The sequence below is a fragment of the Triplophysa dalaica genome, chromosome 4 (genome assembly GCF_015846415.1).
Source record: "Triplophysa dalaica isolate WHDGS20190420 chromosome 4, ASM1584641v1, whole genome shotgun sequence".
NCBI classification, from domain to species: domain Eukaryota; kingdom Metazoa; phylum Chordata; class Actinopteri; order Cypriniformes; family Nemacheilidae; genus Triplophysa; species Triplophysa dalaica.
Window position 1 is genome coordinate 24,108,857 of NC_079545.1, and position 22,638 is coordinate 24,131,494.

The following is a 22,638-nucleotide window of genomic DNA, read 5'->3' on the forward strand; positions in this document are numbered from 1 at the left end:
AAGGCATAGTTCACCCAAAAATTAAAATTTTGTCATCGTTTACTCACCCTCAGTACGTTCTAAACCATTATAAATGTCTTTGTTCTGCTAAACACGAAGGAAGATATTTGGAAGAATGTCAGTAACCAAACAGATCTCATTCCCCATTTTCATTTATGCATTTGGCAGACGCTTTTATCCAAAGCGACTTACATTGCAGTGTACTACATTTTGCTTCTCACTATGTGCAATCCCCTGCGATCGAACCCACGACATTGGCGTTGCTAGTGCCATCCTCTAACCATTGAGCCACAGGAAAGCATTTACTGTCATAAATACTATGGGAGTCAATTTGGTCTGTTAACTGACAATCTCCCTTCATGTTTATCAGAACAAAGACATTTATTCAGGTTTGAAACAATCTGAGGGTGCCTAAATGATGAAAGAAATTTCATTTTTGAGTGAACTATGCCTTTAAATTTGTTTTGTTTAAAGGAAAAAAAAATTTCACCAATTATTTGTATTGTGAACCAGAAAGAGACCTTACACAACACCAAATAGCTGGTAAAAAATATGCGTTCTTTAAGTAATTATGAGGCTGAAGTATCTCATGAAATAGCATCATTAAAACACCAGGGTGAGTCTTTGCTAATAAGGTATGGGTTCATAGGTGTGCCCTTGAAGCATCATAGACCCCATACAGTGAGAACTTTCTATAATTTTGTTAGGATTTAAAGATTTAGATAAGGGAATAATAGGGAATAGAGATTAGTATTACTCTCTATTGATGTATGTGTGTATGCGTGCTTGTGTTTTTTTGTTTGTCTATCCTGTAATAACCTGTATATTGTAACACTTGCGATAATCTACATTGCAAAGACCAGCCAGTGGTCACTAAAAAAATGCAGAAATGATAGAAATACCATTAGGCTAATATAAAACAATAGATGATGTTTTATTAACAAGTTTCGGGGAGGATTACGTGCTGATGATTAACTCGGCTGGCTTTAGATAAGCAATCACAGTAATCATCCCATCAGCCCTATAATTAGTCAAGATGCTTACCTCTATTCTTTCAAATGTCTTGGGGCGGGTGCTCCGAGTTCGGGGAGAATCACCAAGCTTGGAGCCCTCTCACCGGGACAGCACGCCAAATACGCATACTATGCGTCCCACTTTATTATCTGCTAGGCGAACTCATGAAATGTCTATAGAAAGTCTGTAGTCCTGGTAAACAGTGTCATCACAAAGATACCAGTAATCTCATTTGCAAAAACATTATATGAATAAAGTAACTTTTTTTTCAAAAGAGCGTCTCTATAGTGCATTTATAAATAATTGAAATCTATGATATGTCTCAATATGCCTAGCGTTTTTATGCACGTGTGTGTGTTTGAGAATGTTGCAGAAGAAATGACCAGAAGGTTCAAGTGAGCAATAGATTATATGAATGCGTTATGTGAGTATTTAATGTTGTTTAGCCATGCAGTACGGTGTGTGGATGACGGTTACCTTGATAAGATTTGGAGAGAGCACTGAAATAATTGAGAATGTCGTTGTTTGCACCTCTATTGATAGGCGTGTAATAGGACTACATGGGCTGATTGGCATTTGGACAAATAAAATATGTTGGATTTAAAATGCAGCTGAGATTAAACTGAAGCAGAGTAAATATGGGTGTCACAGCTGTTTAAATTGGCTGTATTGTTAAATTAGTTTTTTTTTAGAATGTCTGTATGTTTTGACTCGGGTATATATTAAGCAAGGGAGGGGAGTGATTATGAGGTTATGTGACTAGAGGGCAGACAGAAAGACTTTGATGGGCCTTTTTAATAAGCTGAGCTGAATTCTACTGCTGTGTTATCAAATGGTAACGTTCTATTTAATAGATGATAAGAAGACTGAGGAGACGAACAGTTGCTCTCTTTTTCTCAGTCTCTCATTTATTACAGTATATATTAAGCACACACAGTATTGAAGAACCTCATACTTTCTTCTTTTTAGCCTCTTTTATTATACTCTTTATAATTTAGGTTTTGTAGATATTTTTTAGTCTACCTAATGTGGGGTTTTCACAAAATGTAAGTAATAAGTAAATGTGTTCAACACAATAAGACATTTAAGGCTATATTATATGGTGAATATATCCATTATTAACTGCGACACACAGCGGAGTGTCTGATACCCAGACAGTCGTGACATAGCCTCAAGTGTCTTACCTCATCTGAAGCTGGTGTGTCTGCACTTTCTGTATTATCCCTCAAGTTTCTACATTGCTTGGCAACTGCAAAAAAAACTGGAGTTAAGTTAATGAACTATATTACTAGATTGACCGATTGTTTATGGTGATTATTACCATATTAGCATTATCATTAATACAAGTGCTCTATAAAACTGGTGTTTTGTCCAACGTTGGAGGGAAAACCCCTTAAAAGAATTGTTCAATCAAAAATGTAAAAAATGACTTTCTTCCGCAGAACACTATAGAAGATATTTTGAAGAATGTCGATAGCCGAACAATGACGGTAGCCATTTACTTCTATTGTATCGACATAAAACCTATGCAAGTCAATGGGCACCGCCATTGTTCAGTTACCAACAAAAGTGAAATAGTAGTGGTTGCTTGTTGATTTTATGGAGTCACGCTTTTGGCTTGAACATGTATACAGTAGATGATTTGTGAGTTTTGTTGGAACAATTTCTATCAACATCTGAGCTGAAAAACTCTAAAAAGTGAAAATTTCATTTTGTGCTTTTAGTATTGTGGAAAATATCGATGTTCTGTGGCCAATTGCTTTATTCACTGTACATTGTTACAATGGTGAATATTCAGAAACTGCAGACAGTGATGTCAGTTTAATATTTACATACTGAATATTTGCATACTTATGATAAGGTTTTATCGCACATTACACCTTGTAGCCATTTGTATTATCTTCAAAAAGTGCAAATCTCATTTCTTTCATGCTCTCTGCTCTGAACAATGTGTCTGTTTTTTGTTTCGTTTTAATTGATCTTCTCTCTTCTTCAATCTCACTCCGCTTTTCTCAAATTTTCTTCTCAAATCTCTTCCACCCACCCTGTCTGTTTCTTTCTCCCACAGAATGTGACTGGAGCTGTAACGCCTGCCGCGGTCCCCTGCGTAGTGACTGTCTGCAGTGCATGGAGGGATATGTCCTGCAGGATGGCATTTGTGTGCCAGGCTGCTCACTGGGATACTACCAAGATGCTGAGAGATGTCTGAGTCAGTGATCAGAAATAAAAATAACCACCTTCATTATGAAAATGAGTTCAGCCAATCTATTTTCCAGCTCAATAATCTTTGACATTTCAATCGCTCAGTCGCTTAATGTAGGCAGTGCCAGCGATGCCTGCTGTGTAGTGCCCACACATCAGCCGTTGTGACATTGCCAAGGTTTAATGGCTTCAATGAAATGATTTCAAATTAGACTGAAAGACTAATGAGTGTTGCTGTAGATATGGGCCGGACTCATGAAGCTGCTATCATTTAGAATTCATATTCAAATTGCCTGTCATAGATTGACATTTTCCAATATTTGAGCCAACAGTGCACCCAAAAATGAAAGTGCTTTTATTATTTGCTCGCAATCATTTTACTTTCTTACTTTTGCGGAACATTAAAAATATATTTTGAAGAACGATGGTTACCAAACAATATTGAACCACATTGACTTCCATTGTATAGACACAAAACCACAGAGCCATTTCTCAAAATATCTTCTTTTGTGTTCTTTTTACATAATTTTTGGGTGAACTATCCCTTTAACCCAGATCAGTTACAGTTGATCACCTGCAGGAAAACAATTTCACTTCCTACATAAATCTAATTTTGTATCATAAATGTTTCTCTCTGTCTCAATGAACAGGCTGTGATGAGCACTGTGAGCAGTGCCAGGCCCACGGCCGATGCCAACAGTGCCAGCTGCCGTATTCCGTGTTGAATGGGCTGTGCGTGCTGGAATGCGGCAAACATCACTTTCTAGATGACTCTAACCGTCAGTGTTCCGGTGAGGGGTGTGAATTTGTTGGGAGATGTTTAGAGTTGTGTTCTTGGCACAATTACAAACCTACTGATTTCAGAGAAAATTAAAAAAAAAAGTCTTCCCTTGTGTCGTATGTGAAACTTATTTGTTTATTGTTGTTATTTCCCAGCATGCTCATCTGGTTGCTCGGAGTGTGTGAGTTTAGCTGAGTGCCGTATCTGTGCTGAGAACTTCTTTTTGAAGAACGGCCGATGTAGCCCGGACTGTGGGCACGGATACTACGCTGACCGAAAAAGCAGAACTTGCTACGGTAACCTGGACCTTTACAGAAATGCATCCCTCTTTTTTATAAAATGAAGTACTCTTCAGATAAAGCCAGCATAAATGGTGTAGTGCATTTATTTAAATTATATGTTAACATGATCAAATTATGTTTTAATTTATGACTTTTATAGATCAGAAAATCCTAATCGCTTCTGTTTTTACAGCAAACAACCGTGCTCCATCCCTCTACATCAATGGCTCTCTATTAGTTCCTATTGGTGGAGTTAAGCCTCTGGATCCTGCGCTCCTGTCAATCAAGGATGCAGACAGCCAATCAGAGAGTATGCTGCTCCAGCTCCTTCAGCCACCAAATAACGGTCATCTAGTGATCCTGGAGAATGAGAGAAAGAGAACACTGGGCAAAGACGACACTTTCACCCTCACACAGCTTAAACGCAGAGCTGTGCGCTTTGTTCACGACAGAGAACAGACCAAGTGAGTGTGTGACAGATCTGAAGTTAGAGTGTTCTTCCATTTTTACTGTTGTAATACTTCCTTCGCCCAAATCTTTATATGCAAAGACATCTATAAGGAAGTCATATAGGTTTGTTTACCTCAAAAGTTTCAATACTTTTGTATAACTTCTCTTTGTTGGGCTTCTTGACCACCCAGACACAGGAAGACATTGTATACTTCACATTTAAATTATCTAGAGATTTTGCTGTCTCCAGGGGTAAAGGAATTGAAGGTCTGCTTGATTATCAGCATTTAGGGAGCAATTTCCTAATATTTATGAATTAATTGATGTATGGAAGTCCAAAATCAATAATTTCTTATTATTTATACACCGCTCACAGTTCATGTTAAAGTTCATTTCTCATCCTCTTCAATATATCACATTAAATTAGAAATTTACATTCCTCATTCCTGCCATGTGAGGCATGTTTATGCATTTTGTACACGAAACATCCAGTGAGATGCCTTGCCGCATTATTAAAGAGCATATTATGTTCTATTTTTAAGTGTCCTTATATTGTATTTGAGTCCCCAACAACAGTTTTAAATGCATCCAATTCTCAAAATATTTATTTAATTTCGCCCCATTTTTCAAAGAACTCTAAACGGTTCCCTCCGAGCAGTTTGAGGATTCAGTTTGTCTATACCCCTCCCTTCCACAAGCCCTTTGTGCTCTGATTGGTCGGCTCACTCTGTGTGTTGTATTTGGTCCTTTCCGCGTAGACGAACTACATTTCTGCTCTTGGAGGCTTATTAGTAACTTACACAAACATTATTAGTACACAGAGATACTAAGGTTACAAAAATGACATAGATTTGTGTAATAAAGATAATAATGACACTTATGTAAGCGAAAGGACCCACAGCTAAACAGTAAACACAGCACAGTAGAGCCACGTTAATGCGTTAGCCGCAATGCTTATGTGAATGGCTTCTGAAACATTACAGCATATCAACAAAATCTATCCCAATCCCTATCATAAATCCAAGTAATAAAAAACAACAGACACTCCATTAAACTACACACTTTTACACAATATAGGGCTCAAACCTGATTATCAGAACTGTTTCAGTAGGACAGTAATAGCTGCTGTAAGTGCACCACACAACACACAAACTGAGCGATTTTCAACATTCAAAAGAAGATATAACTTAAACGTCTTATTAATCACATTTACAGGTTGTGATTCAGAGCTGTTTATTTGTCCGAATAAAGTCATGGTGACCCATCTTTCATGGAAAAGCATTTAGCAAATCCCAAAGTAAACTTGCCAAGGTTGGAGAAAAAGTTGTCAGTAAAATGACGAAAGGTTTGGATTATACTGCTGTGCAATCGTGGGGAAAATATTTTTATCCTCTGGTTCTCTACATTATCATCTTTTTGATTTGGAAGTGAAAACGACCCAATGATTTTACAGCAAAGAACACAGCGACTCGGTTTGGAGTTGACTCCTTATTTTGGGAGACAATATCTTTATTTATCTTGGATATTTTTGATGAACAACTTTGCAGTCACTAAGTCAGGCTGTTTGCTGCCCCTCATATATTTTTCAGCTTTCTTATAGTTTATACTCTCTTTTATGGCTCCTTTGTCTACCCTGTAGCTTTGGTTCATTACCAAGTGATTGGAATTCTAATGCTATTTCTCCTTCTTTTCTCATCCTTGAGTGTCAGTGTATTGTTTTTTCTGTCTATATCATTTCTCTTGTAGTTTTTTGCCTTTCTCTGAATCCCTAAATACAATTCGATGGCATTTATTATTTTTTATTTTAACGAGAAATTCAGAAGAACATTTTTATATATTTTTCTCTCCTGTCACTATTAAAAGAATAAGCATTTCTTAACACAAACAATAATCATAATTTGTCGAATTATTAGTCAAGTGTGTTCCTGTAACTTGGTTGTTAGAGTATTGATTTAGCAACGCATAGGTTAACAGTTCAATCCCAGGGAACACACATACTGATAAAAGAAATGCATTAAGCACACATCAGACAAGTGTGGACAAGGACATTATTCATTCCATTCCATTGAAAACTAAAAGAGACTCATACATACAGACATCTCACGTCCATCCAATCAAATATGCACATGGTTTTAAACATCTTTATATCAGCTTTCTCCTGGCCTTTTATGATGTTCTGCCTGTTTTATGCCCTTCTTTATGTACTTTAATACTATTAAATGCAAAAAGGAGTGAAATTTCTCAAACAAAAAAAAAAAAACTTGTTGTCGTTATTTTAGTCGTGGAAAAAAATCCAAATTCCAAATGTTCATTTCAAAACAGCATTTCTAGATGTTTTGTGGTCATTCAAGTCCAGCGTTTGTTGAATGTTTACAAAATCAAACCTGAAGAGAGACCTAAAGTCATCCAAAAGTAATGTGAAAGACACATGAAAACTGTGGTAAAAATCGAGGTTATCACATTTTTTTCCCTTTTCCTAAATACATGTAGAAATAATACTGTTGTTTTGCTTCGAAGTGAAAATAAAGTTTTCTTTTGCAATATTTGAGGTTTAAAAAATACAGAGCATCTTTTCTGTTATTTTAACCTGTTTCTCCAGTATTCATTTTCTGCAAATAGAAACAATATATTTATTTGAAATTTGGGAGAAATATTGTTAGTAGTTCACATAATGAAACAAAACAATAATTTTTCTTAAACACATACCTATAAATATTAAATTCAGAAAAGTTGAAATGATTTTGAAATGGTATTTTTTTCCGCCGCTGTATATATCTTTGTCTTCAACAGCAGATTATGTTGACTTGTTTTTCAGAAGTGGGCAGTTCATGTTAAGGGCAGCGGATCCTCAACTGTTTTCACAGCCACAAACTGTTCATGTGCAGGCGGTCTCCAAACAGGTACACACACACACTGAACAGTGAATAATGGGCTTACGTTCTGTAGTCACAAAATCAGATAAACCAGCTACACAGAAATCCCTGAAGTGGATATATATATCATCCCAGCCAATTATTCTGCCTGTATTTGGCTTTTTTATTATTCATTAAGACAAATCTGAACTTCAGGGTGAATGCTTACTTTTCATGTGTTTCATAAAGGTGTGTGTGTGCATACCTAGGCGACTTAAACCTATCGTCCACATTCTTAATATTGATTCACTACCCTCTTTACCTTACTCTGAGGTAGAATTATAGCACAATGAGCCGACAACACCTTCTCTTCTCTCTCTTGCTCAATCAGTAGAATTTTATGACACTTCTCAGATAAGTCGCCATAGAACCGCCTGTGTCTCATTGTCCGACCTCCACCAGACAACCGACGCAAACTCACACACAGAAACCTGAGCGTCCCAACACAAATCTAAAGAATGCCATTACAACAAATAATAACCAAAGTACATTCTTGCCCCTCCTGGACTGATAACAGTTACTCAAGAAGTCAGCGCACTTCTTTCTGTTGAGTGAGCAGTTCTAGCGATAGTTATGAAAGACGGATTTCAAAATCAAAGTGAGATACAGAGAGAAGGGACGGTGAATCTTTTCCTGAGAGAGTAGAAGTTTATCAATCTCTCAGCTTAAGTAAAGCATGTATTTTTAAATATTTAGTTTTCTTATGAAGTATTTTGTTTTTCTACACTTAAATGCATATTGGAACACGTTGAGCTTTGGTGCTAATTTGGCAAACATAGGTTTGAATTTGGCTCGCAACATTTCCTGCTACCACTCTTTCCACTGTGGACAAAAATAAATAAAACATTGCCGCTGACCGATAAATTGATAAGATCAGTTACATCCCTTTTTGTCTGCGCAAAAACCCCCTAGAAAACATCCTACTACACCATCCAGCACATCCCTTTGTGTGCAATGTAGGCCTTGAACCTCAAACGCAAAGAAGATTTTCCTCTTTTAAAACAGATTGTGTCTAATCTCATTTAGCCTGGTAGGCGAGTATGTGAGTAGGTGAGCAGCGAATGTGATTTCACAGCTCTGGCAGAATTCTCACCTTTGGACACCTTCATTTATTACCCTACCACTGTTGTGCCTTCCATTTGGGCTCACAACTAAAAGATGTGTCAAGTCTAATAAAATGACCCAAAGCCACCTGATTGGCCCAGAATTCAGGACACAATCACATCCTGTCTAGCTCTAAAGCTGTACAATGTTGAGTCTAGCTGGATGCTTCGTATTTACTGTAAAGAGAAAAGGTGAAGGTTAAGTGGACTTCAGATTGAAAACCCATGTTGGTCAAACACTAATTTAAATTTTGGGCATCATGAAAAATGTAAAGACAAATAATAAAACATTCAATACCTTGTCTGGTTTTATTCACTTTCACCCTTCAATGAAACTTCATTCAAATGTTGCTACAAGGTTAACATCCGTATAAATCAGTTTCTGCCTCCACAGCCACCCACTGTGATGTCCAACCAAGTCTTCCACATCAAGTCTGGTGAGACCGCTATCATCAGTAGGACCATTCTTCACATCGATGACCTCGATAACCCACAGGACGTTTTCATCACGGTTTTGGATCCACCTCAACACGGCCACCTGACGCATGTGCACGGCGACGTGCCCGTAACCCATTTTAAGCTGGAGGAGCTGGATCGTGAGCAGCTTCAGTACGTACATGACCGTTCAGGTGGAGACCAGGATAGACTTCTGCTGCAGATCAATGATGGACACAGCTACCAGAACATTCTGTTCTACATCAGCGTTGCACAGAAGGTATGGACACGGCAGGCTTCACTGTAGAAATGTGTCAAAGAAAAAGTTGGCATGTGTTCTGTGTTTTTTAAGCTTAACGTTCTCCCATTTTGCAATGAAGAACCAAATCATTTCTGTATCATGATTATTTATGGGCCCATCAATGTGTCATGTCATTTCAATATTAAGTGTAAAAAAATGCAGGCCATCAGCTCTTCAGCATTTTGGGCTTTGATCAAGATTTTTTTATACCTAATTATGGATTCCTGCTCTTCACCTGATACTGAACACCTTGAGGCTATTTCTGTCGTAATTCTTGATTTATTTCGAGTTACATCCATGTTTAAACGAGATCTCTTCATCCCACATGCATGTGCACATGGCCGTCTTTACACATAATGGATGACATAGAAATCAAATTCTCTGTTATAGACAAAACACTTTTTTATTGCATGGTCACTATAACCAGGTTGGCAGTAACTGATGTTGGACTGTCAATTGTCTACTTTATTTACAGTTTTATGTGGGATTTTTATTTTCGCAATAGTTTTTCCAAAGGTGGCTATTCATGCTAGTTGCTTGACCGCTTTTTCAGGCCTTTAGCTTCCTAAAGGTGGCACTTAAAGGGATCTTCCCCATGTGGTTCAAAACCTATGACTTTCTTCTTTTGGAACAGAAAACAAGAGAAGATATTTTAATAACTGTCTCTGTGGTTTTGTGTCTATACAGTGGAAGTCGATGGGAGCACATGTTGCTTGGCTACCAACATCCTTAAAAATACCGTCTTTTGTGTTCCCTTTAAAGGTCTATTGTGTAGATATTTGGATGATCTATTGACAGCAATATAATATAAATAACAATGTCTTCAGAGGTGTATTAAGACCCTAAATAATGAAGCGTTATGTTTTTATTACCTTAGAATGAGCCATGTCTTTCTATATGGCGCGGGTCCACTTGCAAAGAACACTTAATGTTGTTTCTACAGTAGCCCTAAATGGACAAACTGCTCAGAGCTTGTTTCGTAAATTCGTTATCTCCTTCAGCAAAGAAGCAAAAACGTGACAACAGCTTAGTTAGCTGTCAGCCACCGTAGTACTTTGAAAGGGAAAGGTGAGCGTTGGGGTGAGCCGTTGGTTGCAATTCACAACCTCACCACTAGATTCCGCTAAAATATCCACATTGCCCCTTTAGGAACTTGAACTCACCAAGGGGGGCTCTGTTGACTTTTAGTTACTCACTATAGATGGCCTGTCAAAGAAGTTGATTTGGGGGCAAACAAATGATTTATCTGATCTACTGCAACTGTCACCTTGACACAGTTCTGTCGATGCAGAAGTTGGTTCTGTGACACCTACTGTAGAATTCTCTAAACACATCTGCTGATAAAAGACTTTAATCTCTTGATTTATCATCTGCTGTAAGGGGGTCCATGCACACACTCACACACAGATACACATTAGATAGTCAACTAAAATTACCCTTTTACGCGAGACCTTTTTCCACAATCAGAAATACAATCACCCCCCTTGTTGTTTTAAATTGCCCCTTCCTGACTTTGTGACAAACCCCCAGCCTGCTAATGTCTAGACCGATTGCAGCATTCCAGCTTTACTAAACTTCCCATCACCCCTTTTATGGTCTGCTGCCCCTTCCACACGCCGTATCCACACATCTCTCTGTAGTGTCATCAGATTACACCTGCCTTGTTCTCTGCTGCAGCCCGTTATCTGGAATACTGCTGATCTTAAGCAGCTTTTGACTAGCGGAAGCCCTGTTTCAGCCTGGACGTTCTGTCGACCGATCAATAGGACAACGGTTTGATTGATCGGATCACTGCAAGCTATATTTTGCGGAGAATAAAGGGTGGCACAAGGTTGAATTAACATGCACATCGAGGTCCCTCACACCTTGGCTTCGAGGGGAAGGGTTGGGTATTATTCGTAATGTGAGACATTGAGAGCAGGAAGAGTGAATGGCTGAGTGGGCCGCGTGTCGACCGTGGCTTAATGACCAGTTGATTGATCGTGGCTTTGGCTTAGGGAGCGAGGTCCCAGCTCTCAAAAGATCCGTAACATGGGGATTTCTGAATTGAAGACAGGGAGATAAAAGAGGAAGTTGACTTTCAAATAGATGCAGGGGGTCTTTGACGTTTGCAGTCCCTGATGCATTTAATTGGCCAGCAGTGGTGAATTATACTTGATTTAATGTGGTCCGGGGAACTGGTACAACCCTTCCACTTATTCTCTGCCACTTTTACTTTGACCTTTAAATTGAGAAGTTGTAAGAAAGTTAAAGAAACTTTATCACAGATTTTGCCAGCTGATAAAAAATGCTTTATCTGGTTTTAATCTTGTGTGGATGGCATTATTTTGTCAATATTGAAGATATCGTTGTTATATTTTGACAGAATATTCTATTGGATGTTTTTTTGTGAAAACAATAAAATGACTTTTGCTGTGTTTTCACAAGCAGGGTCACATTTTGTAATGAACACCGTTCTAATTGGGAAAGATCGTTTAAATATAGTAGTAGTTCTGGTATGAATAGCATGGAAAGGCTAATTTAGAAGGTAACTTTGTTTTCAGTTTATTATGAGATCATCTACATATGATCAAACATTTACTGTTTGTATGTTGTCAGTTGTTATTTACAAATTAATTATCAGACTTCTATTAAGAGCCCATTCCCCTAAAGCCACAGATTCTACAATACATACAGTACATACTGTGGATATCAAAATATATAATAAATGGCCTGATAAAAGATCATATCTTTTATACAGTATATACAGTACATCCAACTGATTCAATATTTATCTATTTTCAAAAAAAACATATTGTCTGGACCTCCGTTTGGAAGAAAATATAAAGGCTGGACCTTGTGGCACTTTAATTGAATACCCATGCTTTATATCTAAATAAACTCATTGTACAATAATTTGTAAAGTTGATGTAAAGCTGCGATCTGGAACGTTTTTAATTAAAAGTTCTGTTAAACTGTCTCCATAATGGGTTTGTTTACCCAAAAATGAAAATTCTTTCACCGTTAATTCACCCTCCTGTCATTCAAAACCAGCTTACTTCTGCAGAACACAAAAGAAGATTTTTTGATGAACAGGTAGCCAAACAACATTGGACCCCAATGACTTCCATTGTATGGAACCACTGAGACATTTCTCAAAACATCTCCTTTTGTGGTCCTCAGAAGAAACAGTCATATACAGGTTTTGAACAGTGTGATGGTGAATAAATGATGATAGAATTTGTGTTTTTGGGGAAACTGTTCCTAACCTAAAACACCCTTATATAATAAAATATAATACAAGCTCTTTATGTCATATTTTAATATCAGTTGAACGTCATTTGACTTTAACACAAAGTTACCTGCAAATTTATGTTTCTAACAGAGATGACAGTATAGATTACAGCTTTTACAACCCTTACGACATCGTTTTAAACAAACAAAACAAATTTATTGGTCAGTTTTCATTTAAATTGATCTGACAAGAAAAAACAAATCTGCACATATTTGTGGATTAAGCTGTGAGGTCTTTTATAACAAGTCTTTTTGACCTGTGAGTGAATCCATTCCGCTCTCAGCTCACAGGGACAATCAGGCTCAGCAGGATGACGGTGGATAGGTGCCAAGGTGCTTCCTTTGTGAATCTGAGCTTTCATCACCCCACATCCTTGAAAGTCTTTGATTATCTGTGAAGCAGAGGATCTTATTCACCACAATGAGCTCCTGAGCTAGCGTTCAGAGCCACAAAGCTTTATGATCTAAGATTTGTACCGTAGCAATGGCTGAGTAGGTATGAATGCATTGACGTTTGAGATTTGTGCCGAAAGTCTTGATGTTTCTCAATCTAAAGTGCTTTTCTTGTAGGTTTCTATTCGTTATTCAACTGCAAATAACACAATTACCTGATCATCAACTTTTGAAACTGCGAAACTTTTCCTTTACATTATGATCCACATGCTGTTATTTAAGTGACAGTTCCCCCAAATAAGAAAATTCTGTCATTATTTACTCACCCTCTTGTTATTCCAAACCTGTATGACTTTCTTTGATGATGACATAATTTTAATTTTGGATGAACCATCCCTTTAAGTGAAAAAATAAACGTCAATTGCAATCATGATTTCTTTATAGGTTGGGTTGACAACTCATTTGCGTTCAGTGCCTAAGACCTGGGTCAAAGAAGGAGGAATGGTACAACTGTCTAAGAAATGTCTCAACGCTCAGTTCAAAGGAACCGGTGACTCTGAAATCCTCTACACCATCAACTCAGAGAACGGACAGCCCAAATACGGTATTATCATTTGATTTTATACTGTCTTTTCTTCCCTCCTTTCCTTTTTATTTAATGCAACAAATAACAAAAAGAGTCATATGTGTGTGCCTGTAGGGGAGATTGTGCTGGTGTATATGCCTGCTGACGGTCCGGTGGAGGCTTGGCAGTTCCATCCGGATGGCAAGGACACCACAGCTACAAGTTCATTTACACAGCAGGATATTAATGAGGGAACTGTCTGGTATAGACATTACGGATCTGGAACACAGAAAGACACTTTTCAGTTTCAGGTGACATAAGTTCTGTCATGAAGCTTATGGTTTACCAAGACCACACATCACACAAACACCATTATACTTTCAGATCAGTGTAGAAGTCAACATGAATCTCATGGTAAGGTAGACGAAACATGGACATTCATTCGGCAGATGTGTCCATCTGTCCTGCTTCTTCTTCACCAGTCTAACCACATAGCTCTATTATAAATAAGCTATTGTGTCGTCAAATCCAGTGTGGAATCATTGTAAGAGGTATTAGAGTACATTCAGACTATTTCAATTCATCACCTTAAAGGAATAGTTCACTTTAGAATTAAAATGTTATGCTTGTTTACTCACCCTCATGTCATTCAAGACGTCCATGTCTTTATTTCTTGTCTAGAAACGAATCCAAGGTTGTTGAGGAAAACATTTCCAGATCTTCCTCCATATAATGGATTAAGTTGGGGGCAATCTGATTTAGGTCCAAATATCATATATTATCATATACATATTAAGGTGTTTTCTAGCGAAACAAATAGTCAATTTCTTCAAAAAATTATACTATTCAACCACAAATACATGGCTTGCACCCAACCGTGTTATGCGTTCACGACTTACCGTAATAGGTAATCACGTTGGTAAGGTCAGCCATTTAAAGCTGCGAAGAAACTGATAGTTGGACCTTAAATCAGTTTGCCCCCCATTAAATCCATTATATGGAGAAAGAGCCAAGATGTTGTCCTCAACAACCTTGGATTAGTTTCTACAGAAGAAATAAAGACATGGAGGTCTTGGATGACATGAGGGTGAGAGACTTAGCATAACATTGTAATTCTAAAGTGGAGTATTTCTTTAAATCCCTAAAGAATCCTGACACAAGTGTGTTTTTGTCCTCCTACAGAAAAAATCGTCAGTTCTTTTCTCTTCTCATCTTGCCTGGGGCTCAATTGATGCCGCAGACATCATTTAATAAAATTTGTGTTTTAATGGTTCGACACAGTTTTGTTTACATTCTGGAGGCGTGTTATTGTTTTCATATTGTGTTTTCATATCTCATTCTATTTGTAATGTGATTACTCATTTAGCAAAAGACATTTTAAACTGTAATGAATTAGCAGCGGATGCGTAACGCATAACATATAGAGTAGGTCAGTTTAAATTAAGAGTTTTATATTAAAGGGATAGTTCACCCAAAAATAAACATTCTGTCATGAATTACACAACCTCAAGTTGTTTCAAACCTGAGTAAATGTCTTTGTTCGGTTGAAGACAGAAAGATGTATGGAAGAATGTTAGCAATAGAGATTTTTGAGGAAGCATTGACTATCATACTAGAAAGAATTCTTGTATCATTTTTTTGTTCAGTTGAACACAAAAGAAAACATTTTGAAGAATTTAATGTTAATTTAATGTTAGTCAATGGTGCACCAGAAATCTCAGTATTTTAAATTCTTCCAAATATCTTCTGTAATAAGGTTCAATTAAAAGGAAGGAGACGGGAACCTGCAAACATTTAAACATTTAAACATTTAATAAAATGACAACAAAGTAAAAAGACAGTCGGCAGCCCCTCACGGACGACTGCTCGCGAATAAAACAAACCACAAGTAAAATCCAGGCCTGGTCCTCTCTCATTGATGGTCCGGTCACTCGTCCTCTTATGCTCCCAATCTCCTCCATGATACGAGACTGGTGCGTGTACAGCTGACGCTCTTCATCACTCACCGGACTCGACTCGCGGTCTCGTCTCACCTACTCCAATACATCTTCTATGTGTTCAAACAAACAAATAAGTTTATAAAGGTTTGAACAACTTGAGGTCGAGTAATTCATGACAGAATTTTCATTTTTGGGTAAACTGTACCTTTAATGTTGAGAGGTTACCCTATTATATACAGTTGAATCTAAACAGCTGCATATGCCGTATTTTCTAATATAAATACTGTATAACCTTACAGTGTTAAAATGTAGATTTTAAGTGTTTGTGTGTGATTTTGTTGGTAGGTTTCAAGTGAGGTGTATCCAGAGACTCTGAGTGATACACAGACCTTTACTATAGGAGTGATGCCGCAGACCCCCGGCCTGCCTCAGCTCTCGCCTGGAGTAGACCTGCAGATCAATGTAAGATACAAAGAGCAGGAGATGAAAAGGTTCACCGGCTGAAAGATGTTTAAATGATGTTCTCTAGACAGACTTTGATGTAAAACCACTTTTTAAAACTTGTACTTTTGTGATGGTTAGTCAAATATGAGCAGGTATAGGTAAACTGTTTGTGTTTCTTATTTTAAAAATGCGTCCTCCTCTCTCACTTAAATAAGCTATATAGGCAACTATAAGCAAAAAATAGCAACATTGATTTAACCAATAGAATTTGGGTGCTACTTTGGGTTCAAACATGAGAACTTACAAAGCCTGTTGTGAGGAAGTCATCACAGTGTAAATTAAAATTCCTTTTGATGAAAAAATTATACATCTCACTTATGAAGGACATAAATATATGTAAGATTGTTTTATGGAAATTCTATCTATTGAAGGCCAAAGTTGTTTCAAACATTCGCAGTAAATTGCAAGTTACTAAATAGGGTAAAATGAAAAAAGGTTTCAAGTCAGACCTACTTTATTCAAGGCTGCTTTATTTTATTCATGACAATCTGTTCTGATTTGCCCTGGACCGCCAACTGATGCGTGTGATCTCTAGACATCGTTGTCTTCATCTGTGTAAATGTTTTTGGTTGTGTGTGTGTATGCAGGCACTTGAAGATCGTGTGACTGTGATATCTCCCTCGGCTCTTTCCTTCACTGACTCTGAGACGCCCAGCGACAAGCTTGTCTACAACATCACCAAACCGCTCACCTCAGGCCACGGTAACTAAACCTCCATTACTGTCATAAGGATTAAGAGAAGGGCACTCACTCAGCCATAATGGTAGCCTGATAGTTTTGTTTTCTTCTTCTTTCTGTTCTATTAAATATGAAACGGTGTATGTCCAAGGTGAAACCTGCTGAGAGGGTATTCAAATGATTATTCTAAAGCTTCATGCGGTTCTTCAGTGTTTCGGATGCTAATAATAATTATGCTTTCCAAAAGATGGGTTACAAGTTATTTATTAAGCACACAATTTTAACCAAAGCGACTTACAAATAAGGAACAGAACAAAATGATGAGGCAGTAACCTGAGAAGTGCGGTAATATAAAGACATTATGTACTCAATGAGACCCGGGTTTGAGTCCAACCCAGGTCATATGGCACACTGCTAATTTCATCCCTTATTCCTATTAAAGCAACACTTTGTATTTTTTAAGACCTAAAAATAATGTCTCTAAAATTATTTCAGGGGTAGAACAACCCTTAACTGGACAAATTCTACTCACGCTGCTACCTGAGGAGCCTCGTAGAGGCTATAACCACAATCTTTAAGTGCTGTGTTCGGGTCGGTACACAAGCCCCTGTCTGTGGAAGAGTGCGAAATGGTTTCCAAACAACGTTTATGCATTTTCATCAGCTTAATTGAAAAATTACGTATAACGGGTACTCACGGGTAACTTGATCAGCGATATTATTTATGACATTGGTAACGGACTAAATTTCGATTATCAACCACATGGGGGAACCCTTGAGCAAATGTTCAATAGTGTGGCTGTAACGCTTCACTTTCCTATAAACATTATAGTCAAAAAACGCTTATACCATGTCTACACCAGACACGAGGGATAAAGGATGCTAGACATTATCGTTAATATTGTTGTCAGTGTGTATATTTCTCTTACAAATGCATCGATTCGCTTTAGAAGAACTTTGTTAAGACCACGGTGCCGTGTCGAGCCATTCCTTGAGCAATTGATGCACTTTTTGAAGGTCAACACCCATTCACTCCCATTCTGCCGCTTGGAAGTAAAATGATACATGGTATTATAACTACGACTGCATTATTCTTCAAGAAGAAACCTATATTCAGTTAGGATGCCTTGAGGGTGAGTAAAACATGGGGAAATGTTGGTTTGTTAGTGAAATATCCCTTTAAAAGGGTTTCATGTCCGGCATCTTTTAGCGCTGGGACCGCGGCATCTATCCGTTTCAAACGATCTCCAAATCCAGCGTTATATCCACCGTTCATATAACATTTATCATCAAAATGCAGTGAGCAAACAAACATAGCTAAATTTCCGTCAGCCGAGTGATGTGGAAGCCAGCATGTTTAACAATGTAAAGAATTCAGAATGCATGAAATAGCATGTTACCCCATTTTTAATGTGGTATGCAATTTTCTTCTAGAAAATTGCAAAACGTATCTGGTCTGAAAGCTGCATTTAATATTTTATAATAATTTACTTCCAGGTGCGCTGGAGCACAGGGACAGACCTTACCAGCATGTGCGTGTCTTCACCCAGGCTGATGTAGACAGTGGCAAAATAATCTACAGGCCCCCACAAGCCCCCTCTCATCTCCAGGAGCTCTATCAGTATTCTTTTACAGGTTAGTCTCAATGGCCAAAATAGGAAAAATAGAGAGCTGTTTTCTTTTCTTTAACAAAACCATATCACATTTGGCTGTGCAAGTGCACGGCGTAATTTAATGAATTTGTAAAAAACTAATGAGTTCACAAATATAACTGTGCATTTTTGATGTGTGCGCTTTATGTTGAAGGCTCTTTAGTGAATGTGCTTCATTTAGTACTAATTTGCTCCTCTGAACAGTCACACGCAGCATTGTTAGAGATTGCTCACCTGTTAAGCATAAGCTATAGATATAAAAAGCCCTCTCACCCTGCTCTCTAATTTTTGCTTTTTAAGCAGGTGTTCGTGAAAGTAACCACTAACACTATTTCATTCCTACAGGTCTTCCAGAATCCGTGAGTCTCCATTTTACAGGTATATAATCACTTATGGCTTCTGTATCCCACCTCGCGGCTCTGTTCTACTTTTCTATTTTCCCTATGCGCTTCCACCAAACCCAGAATTCAATTCTTCCTCCCTTAAACACTGTATACGACTCTTATTTATTTATGGGGCCTTCTCTCCCATAAGAGGGAATATCATTTTCTCTCTTTCTGAAGTCCATCCAGGCGCTTTATTCTGCCTGACAGGAGAGCGCGACTGTGCATCCGTCTTCTTCTCGCAGCAGCTATGAATCAGTGCCGCGGCTGCACGTGTGCCCTTATGCGTCCTTATATGGAAATGAATAGCAATATGTCAGAAAAACTCCTTTTAGTGGTGTTGTAATAGAGTGTTATGAATGAAGTATAAAGTTGCACTGACAACAGCAGTTTCCGTGTTAGGATGCACTTTTATTTCTCGCTGGAGTTGTCATTGCAATTGTATTCTCAACTGGAAGCACTGAGGAAGCAACAAGACGGGATAATAAACAGTTAGAAATAACATGGTGTGTCTAACACCTCAGTGGTTGATATCCTTGTTAGCTTTCACAGTCCAAATTTACACATTTCTTTTGTCATTGTTTTCTCTTTTTTAGGAATTAGCGTATGTTCTTTGAATCAAAAGTGTTACAGTAAAAAAGCAGTTGCAATTGACACAACAGTATAGAATTAATGTGCCATTGCTTCCTGTAAAAAAAATCCTTTTTGCTGTTTCCGCCTAAATGCATTATATTATTTTTTTTATGGTAGTTTTATAGTAATAAGTGTACTACAATACATATAAAGTTGCATTTTCAGAAATTATATACAATTTAAGAAAGCAGTAGAATAATGCAGATTTAATATAAAATATTAAAGGGATTTAACCTCATGTGGCTCTAAAACTGTAATAAATTCTTTGTTCTGTTGAACATAAAAGAAGATATTTTGAAGAAAATGCCAAACTAGGTGTAGTTCAGAACTGCTTTGATACAAACAATCTTCTAAATATGTTTTTTCGTATTCAGTGAAAGTTTGGAACAATAAGAGGTTAAGTCAACGGTGCTCCCTTTAAGAGACCCTTGAAGAATGATTTTTTAATTTTAGTACTAACGTTGAATTGTTCCATGTGCCTTGTTGTCCTTGTAGTCTGCTTCTTCTGTACGCAATCATTTTGAAGGAGTAAGAGATGACATACTGTTGGATTTCTTTTATCCTCTCGCTCTCCCTATCTCTTTGATTCATCCTCCTCGTATCCTTGCTACACTCGCTCATCTGTGTTATATTGAGCAGAAGTGCAGAAGACAGAACTGACCTGAAGGTCAAAACTGAATGATTTGAATGTGAATGTGCTCCTGTGATTTATTCCTCTGTATGAATCATTGTCTTATGTCAGTATCTGATGGGGAGCATAAGACACCAGAGATGGACTTTTCTATCCTGTTGTTGGTCAATCATCAGCAGCCGCCGGTCTTTCAGATATTGGATCCATTGCTGGAGGTCACCCTGGGGGGCAGGGCACCAGTGGGTAAGGATGGCTATTTTACAAATTCCTTATGCTTTTGTGTAATGCGCTTATACAGGTGTATTCTTTTTGAACTATAAAACTTATCAGTTCATATTCAGACTTATTTATTTACACTTACAAGTAATGGAGTTTTTAACAATTTGCCATTAGAACCAATAATAAAATGATATTTGATTACACATAATATTTATTATAAATAAAAATATAATAAATACCACTACTACTACTACTAATAATAATAATACATTTGAATTGTTAAAGAAATGTACCCAATACAAGTTTTACGAGTCTTATTCATTTTCAGTTGCTCTATAGGACTAATCAGTTTATATGTTTATATTTATTTACACTTAGCAGATGCTATTATCCAAAGCGACTTATAAATAATATAAATGTTTTACCATTTCGCCATTAGAACCAATAATAATATTAACAGTATAATAACTAAATAACAATTTATACTGTAATAATAATTTATTACAAATAATATTTATTATAAATAAAATAATACAATTATAATAATAATACATAGAAGAACAATATAAATAATAAAAAATGTAGACTTTATGTAAAACCAATATTAAGTTATTTGCTTAAAGAGTTAATTTGTCACTCGATGGAACACGTTTTTTTTCTAATTAAATGTTTTAAATTTGCAAAAAAAACCATGTTCATGTTCTGTAGGTGCACGGCAGTTAGCTGTGACAGACGCTGACACGGCTCCTGATGAACTGGAGTTTGAGCTTGTGGAAGGGCCTCTCCATGGCACTCTTATGAGAGTGGAACTTGGTTCCAAAATCGAGATGGTCAATGGTAACCGCTTCTGTTTTCTCTCCCCAGTGTTGTGTTGGCCATGCCTCTTCTTCATGTTTGGAGAGTAGCTAACTTTGTTTATTTATTCAACTTGCCTCTACCTCAGGTGACATCTTCACCTTCGGTGACATCACCAGGAACGTTCTGCAGTATGCGCATGCCGGTCTCACCACAGAGGAAGACTCCATGACCTTCTCTGTGACGGATGGGCTCTCTATGACCTCAATTACAGTGCAGGTGTTGGTGTCGGAGGTCAAAGGTGACGCACCCAGACGTGACCCTGAGGCCTTGCTGTCCATGGAGGTGGCGGAGAAGAGCAGCAGCAGCATCAGACGATCACACTTGGCTTATGTGGTGAGGAACAAAACATTCAGTCATAGAAAATAGGTTTCATTTACCATTCACATTAAAACATAGTTCTTAAAGTGCCCCTGTATTAAAACTCATCATTGATCATCACATATTTCAAGTTCTTTCTGCTGAAAATAATTTCTTCATTTTTAAATATGTGAATTTGCACATGGTTTGTCTTAAAGTATATAAACAAACATCCTTTTAAAATTCCACAGTGTGACTTGAAAAGTTTTTTGTCAATGTCTTTTAGGATGATGAATCTGCAGATGAGAACATTTATGTGCAGCTAATGTCTTTGCCAATGTACGGAATCCTCACCAGAACCAAATTAGAAACAGACCATGAGGAGCTTAGTGAATATTCTTCCTTTACCATGGCAGACATCAACAACCACAAAATCAGGTAAATACTCTGCCTCAGCCGTATTATACATGGTTTGTAACTTTGTTGTTCTAACATATTTATTGTCAATGAAATTTACCTGCAGTCAAGAACATTTTTTGAAAACCACTCCAAACTTTCCAAAGTGTCGTTTTTCGAAATGTAGTATTTATATGTACGTGATTAAGAAAGATTATGTTTTATAGTGACAACATTTCTGTCATGAAATGTGTTTTTATTTGCATTTATTTGCAAAAAACATGACATGACAAACCATTCAAAGTAACAAAAACATGCAATGTTTGTAGATTAAAGGCAAAATTGGAGTGGCTTTTTTCCATGGCTGTAGATAAATAATGAATATATTATATGCGGAAAAAATCAAATCACCATTTCTGGATGTATTGTGGCCATTCCGGTCCAGTGTTTGTTGAATTTTGAACAAAATCAAATCTCAGGAGTGACATAAAGTTGTCCAACAGCAATGTAAAAGACTGACAGCATGACAACAGACATGAAAACTGTAATAAAAATCAAGGTCATCTTATAAAAATATAAAATTTAAATGTTTGCTAAATATTGTACATAATTAGTATAACTATATTAATATTACTGTTGTATTGCTGAAGGGAATATGAACTTGTTTTCTTTACAATATTTGAGATCTGTAAAAATACAGAACATCTTTTTGTCCAGTTTCTCCAAATTTCATTTTCT

General features: G+C 37.2%; 1 protein-coding gene across 2 annotated transcripts in view; it reads left to right on the forward strand.

Moving 5' to 3' along the window:
• Window positions 1–22,638, forward strand: part of LOC130419786 (extracellular matrix organizing protein FRAS1-like) — a 77,419-nt gene that overhangs the window by 32,933 nt on the left and 21,848 nt on the right. For both annotated transcript variants that reach the window (XM_056746757.1, XM_056746758.1), the window contains exons 23-38: window positions 3,083–3,223; window positions 3,867–4,007; window positions 4,153–4,293; window positions 4,472–4,742; window positions 7,544–7,628; window positions 9,138–9,458; window positions 13,590–13,749; window positions 13,846–14,021; window positions 15,996–16,112; window positions 16,742–16,856; window positions 18,329–18,466; window positions 18,829–18,861; window positions 20,242–20,373; window positions 21,058–21,186; window positions 21,293–21,540; window positions 21,791–21,942. In XM_056746757.1, coding sequence (XP_056602735.1) covers window positions 3,083–3,223; window positions 3,867–4,007; window positions 4,153–4,293; window positions 4,472–4,742; window positions 7,544–7,628; window positions 9,138–9,458; window positions 13,590–13,749; window positions 13,846–14,021; window positions 15,996–16,112; window positions 16,742–16,856; window positions 18,329–18,466; window positions 18,829–18,861; window positions 20,242–20,373; window positions 21,058–21,186; window positions 21,293–21,540; window positions 21,791–21,942 — 2,500 coding nt within the window. The remainder of the gene's footprint in view (window positions 1–3,082; window positions 3,224–3,866; window positions 4,008–4,152; window positions 4,294–4,471; window positions 4,743–7,543; window positions 7,629–9,137; window positions 9,459–13,589; window positions 13,750–13,845; window positions 14,022–15,995; window positions 16,113–16,741; window positions 16,857–18,328; window positions 18,467–18,828; window positions 18,862–20,241; window positions 20,374–21,057; window positions 21,187–21,292; window positions 21,541–21,790; window positions 21,943–22,638) is intronic.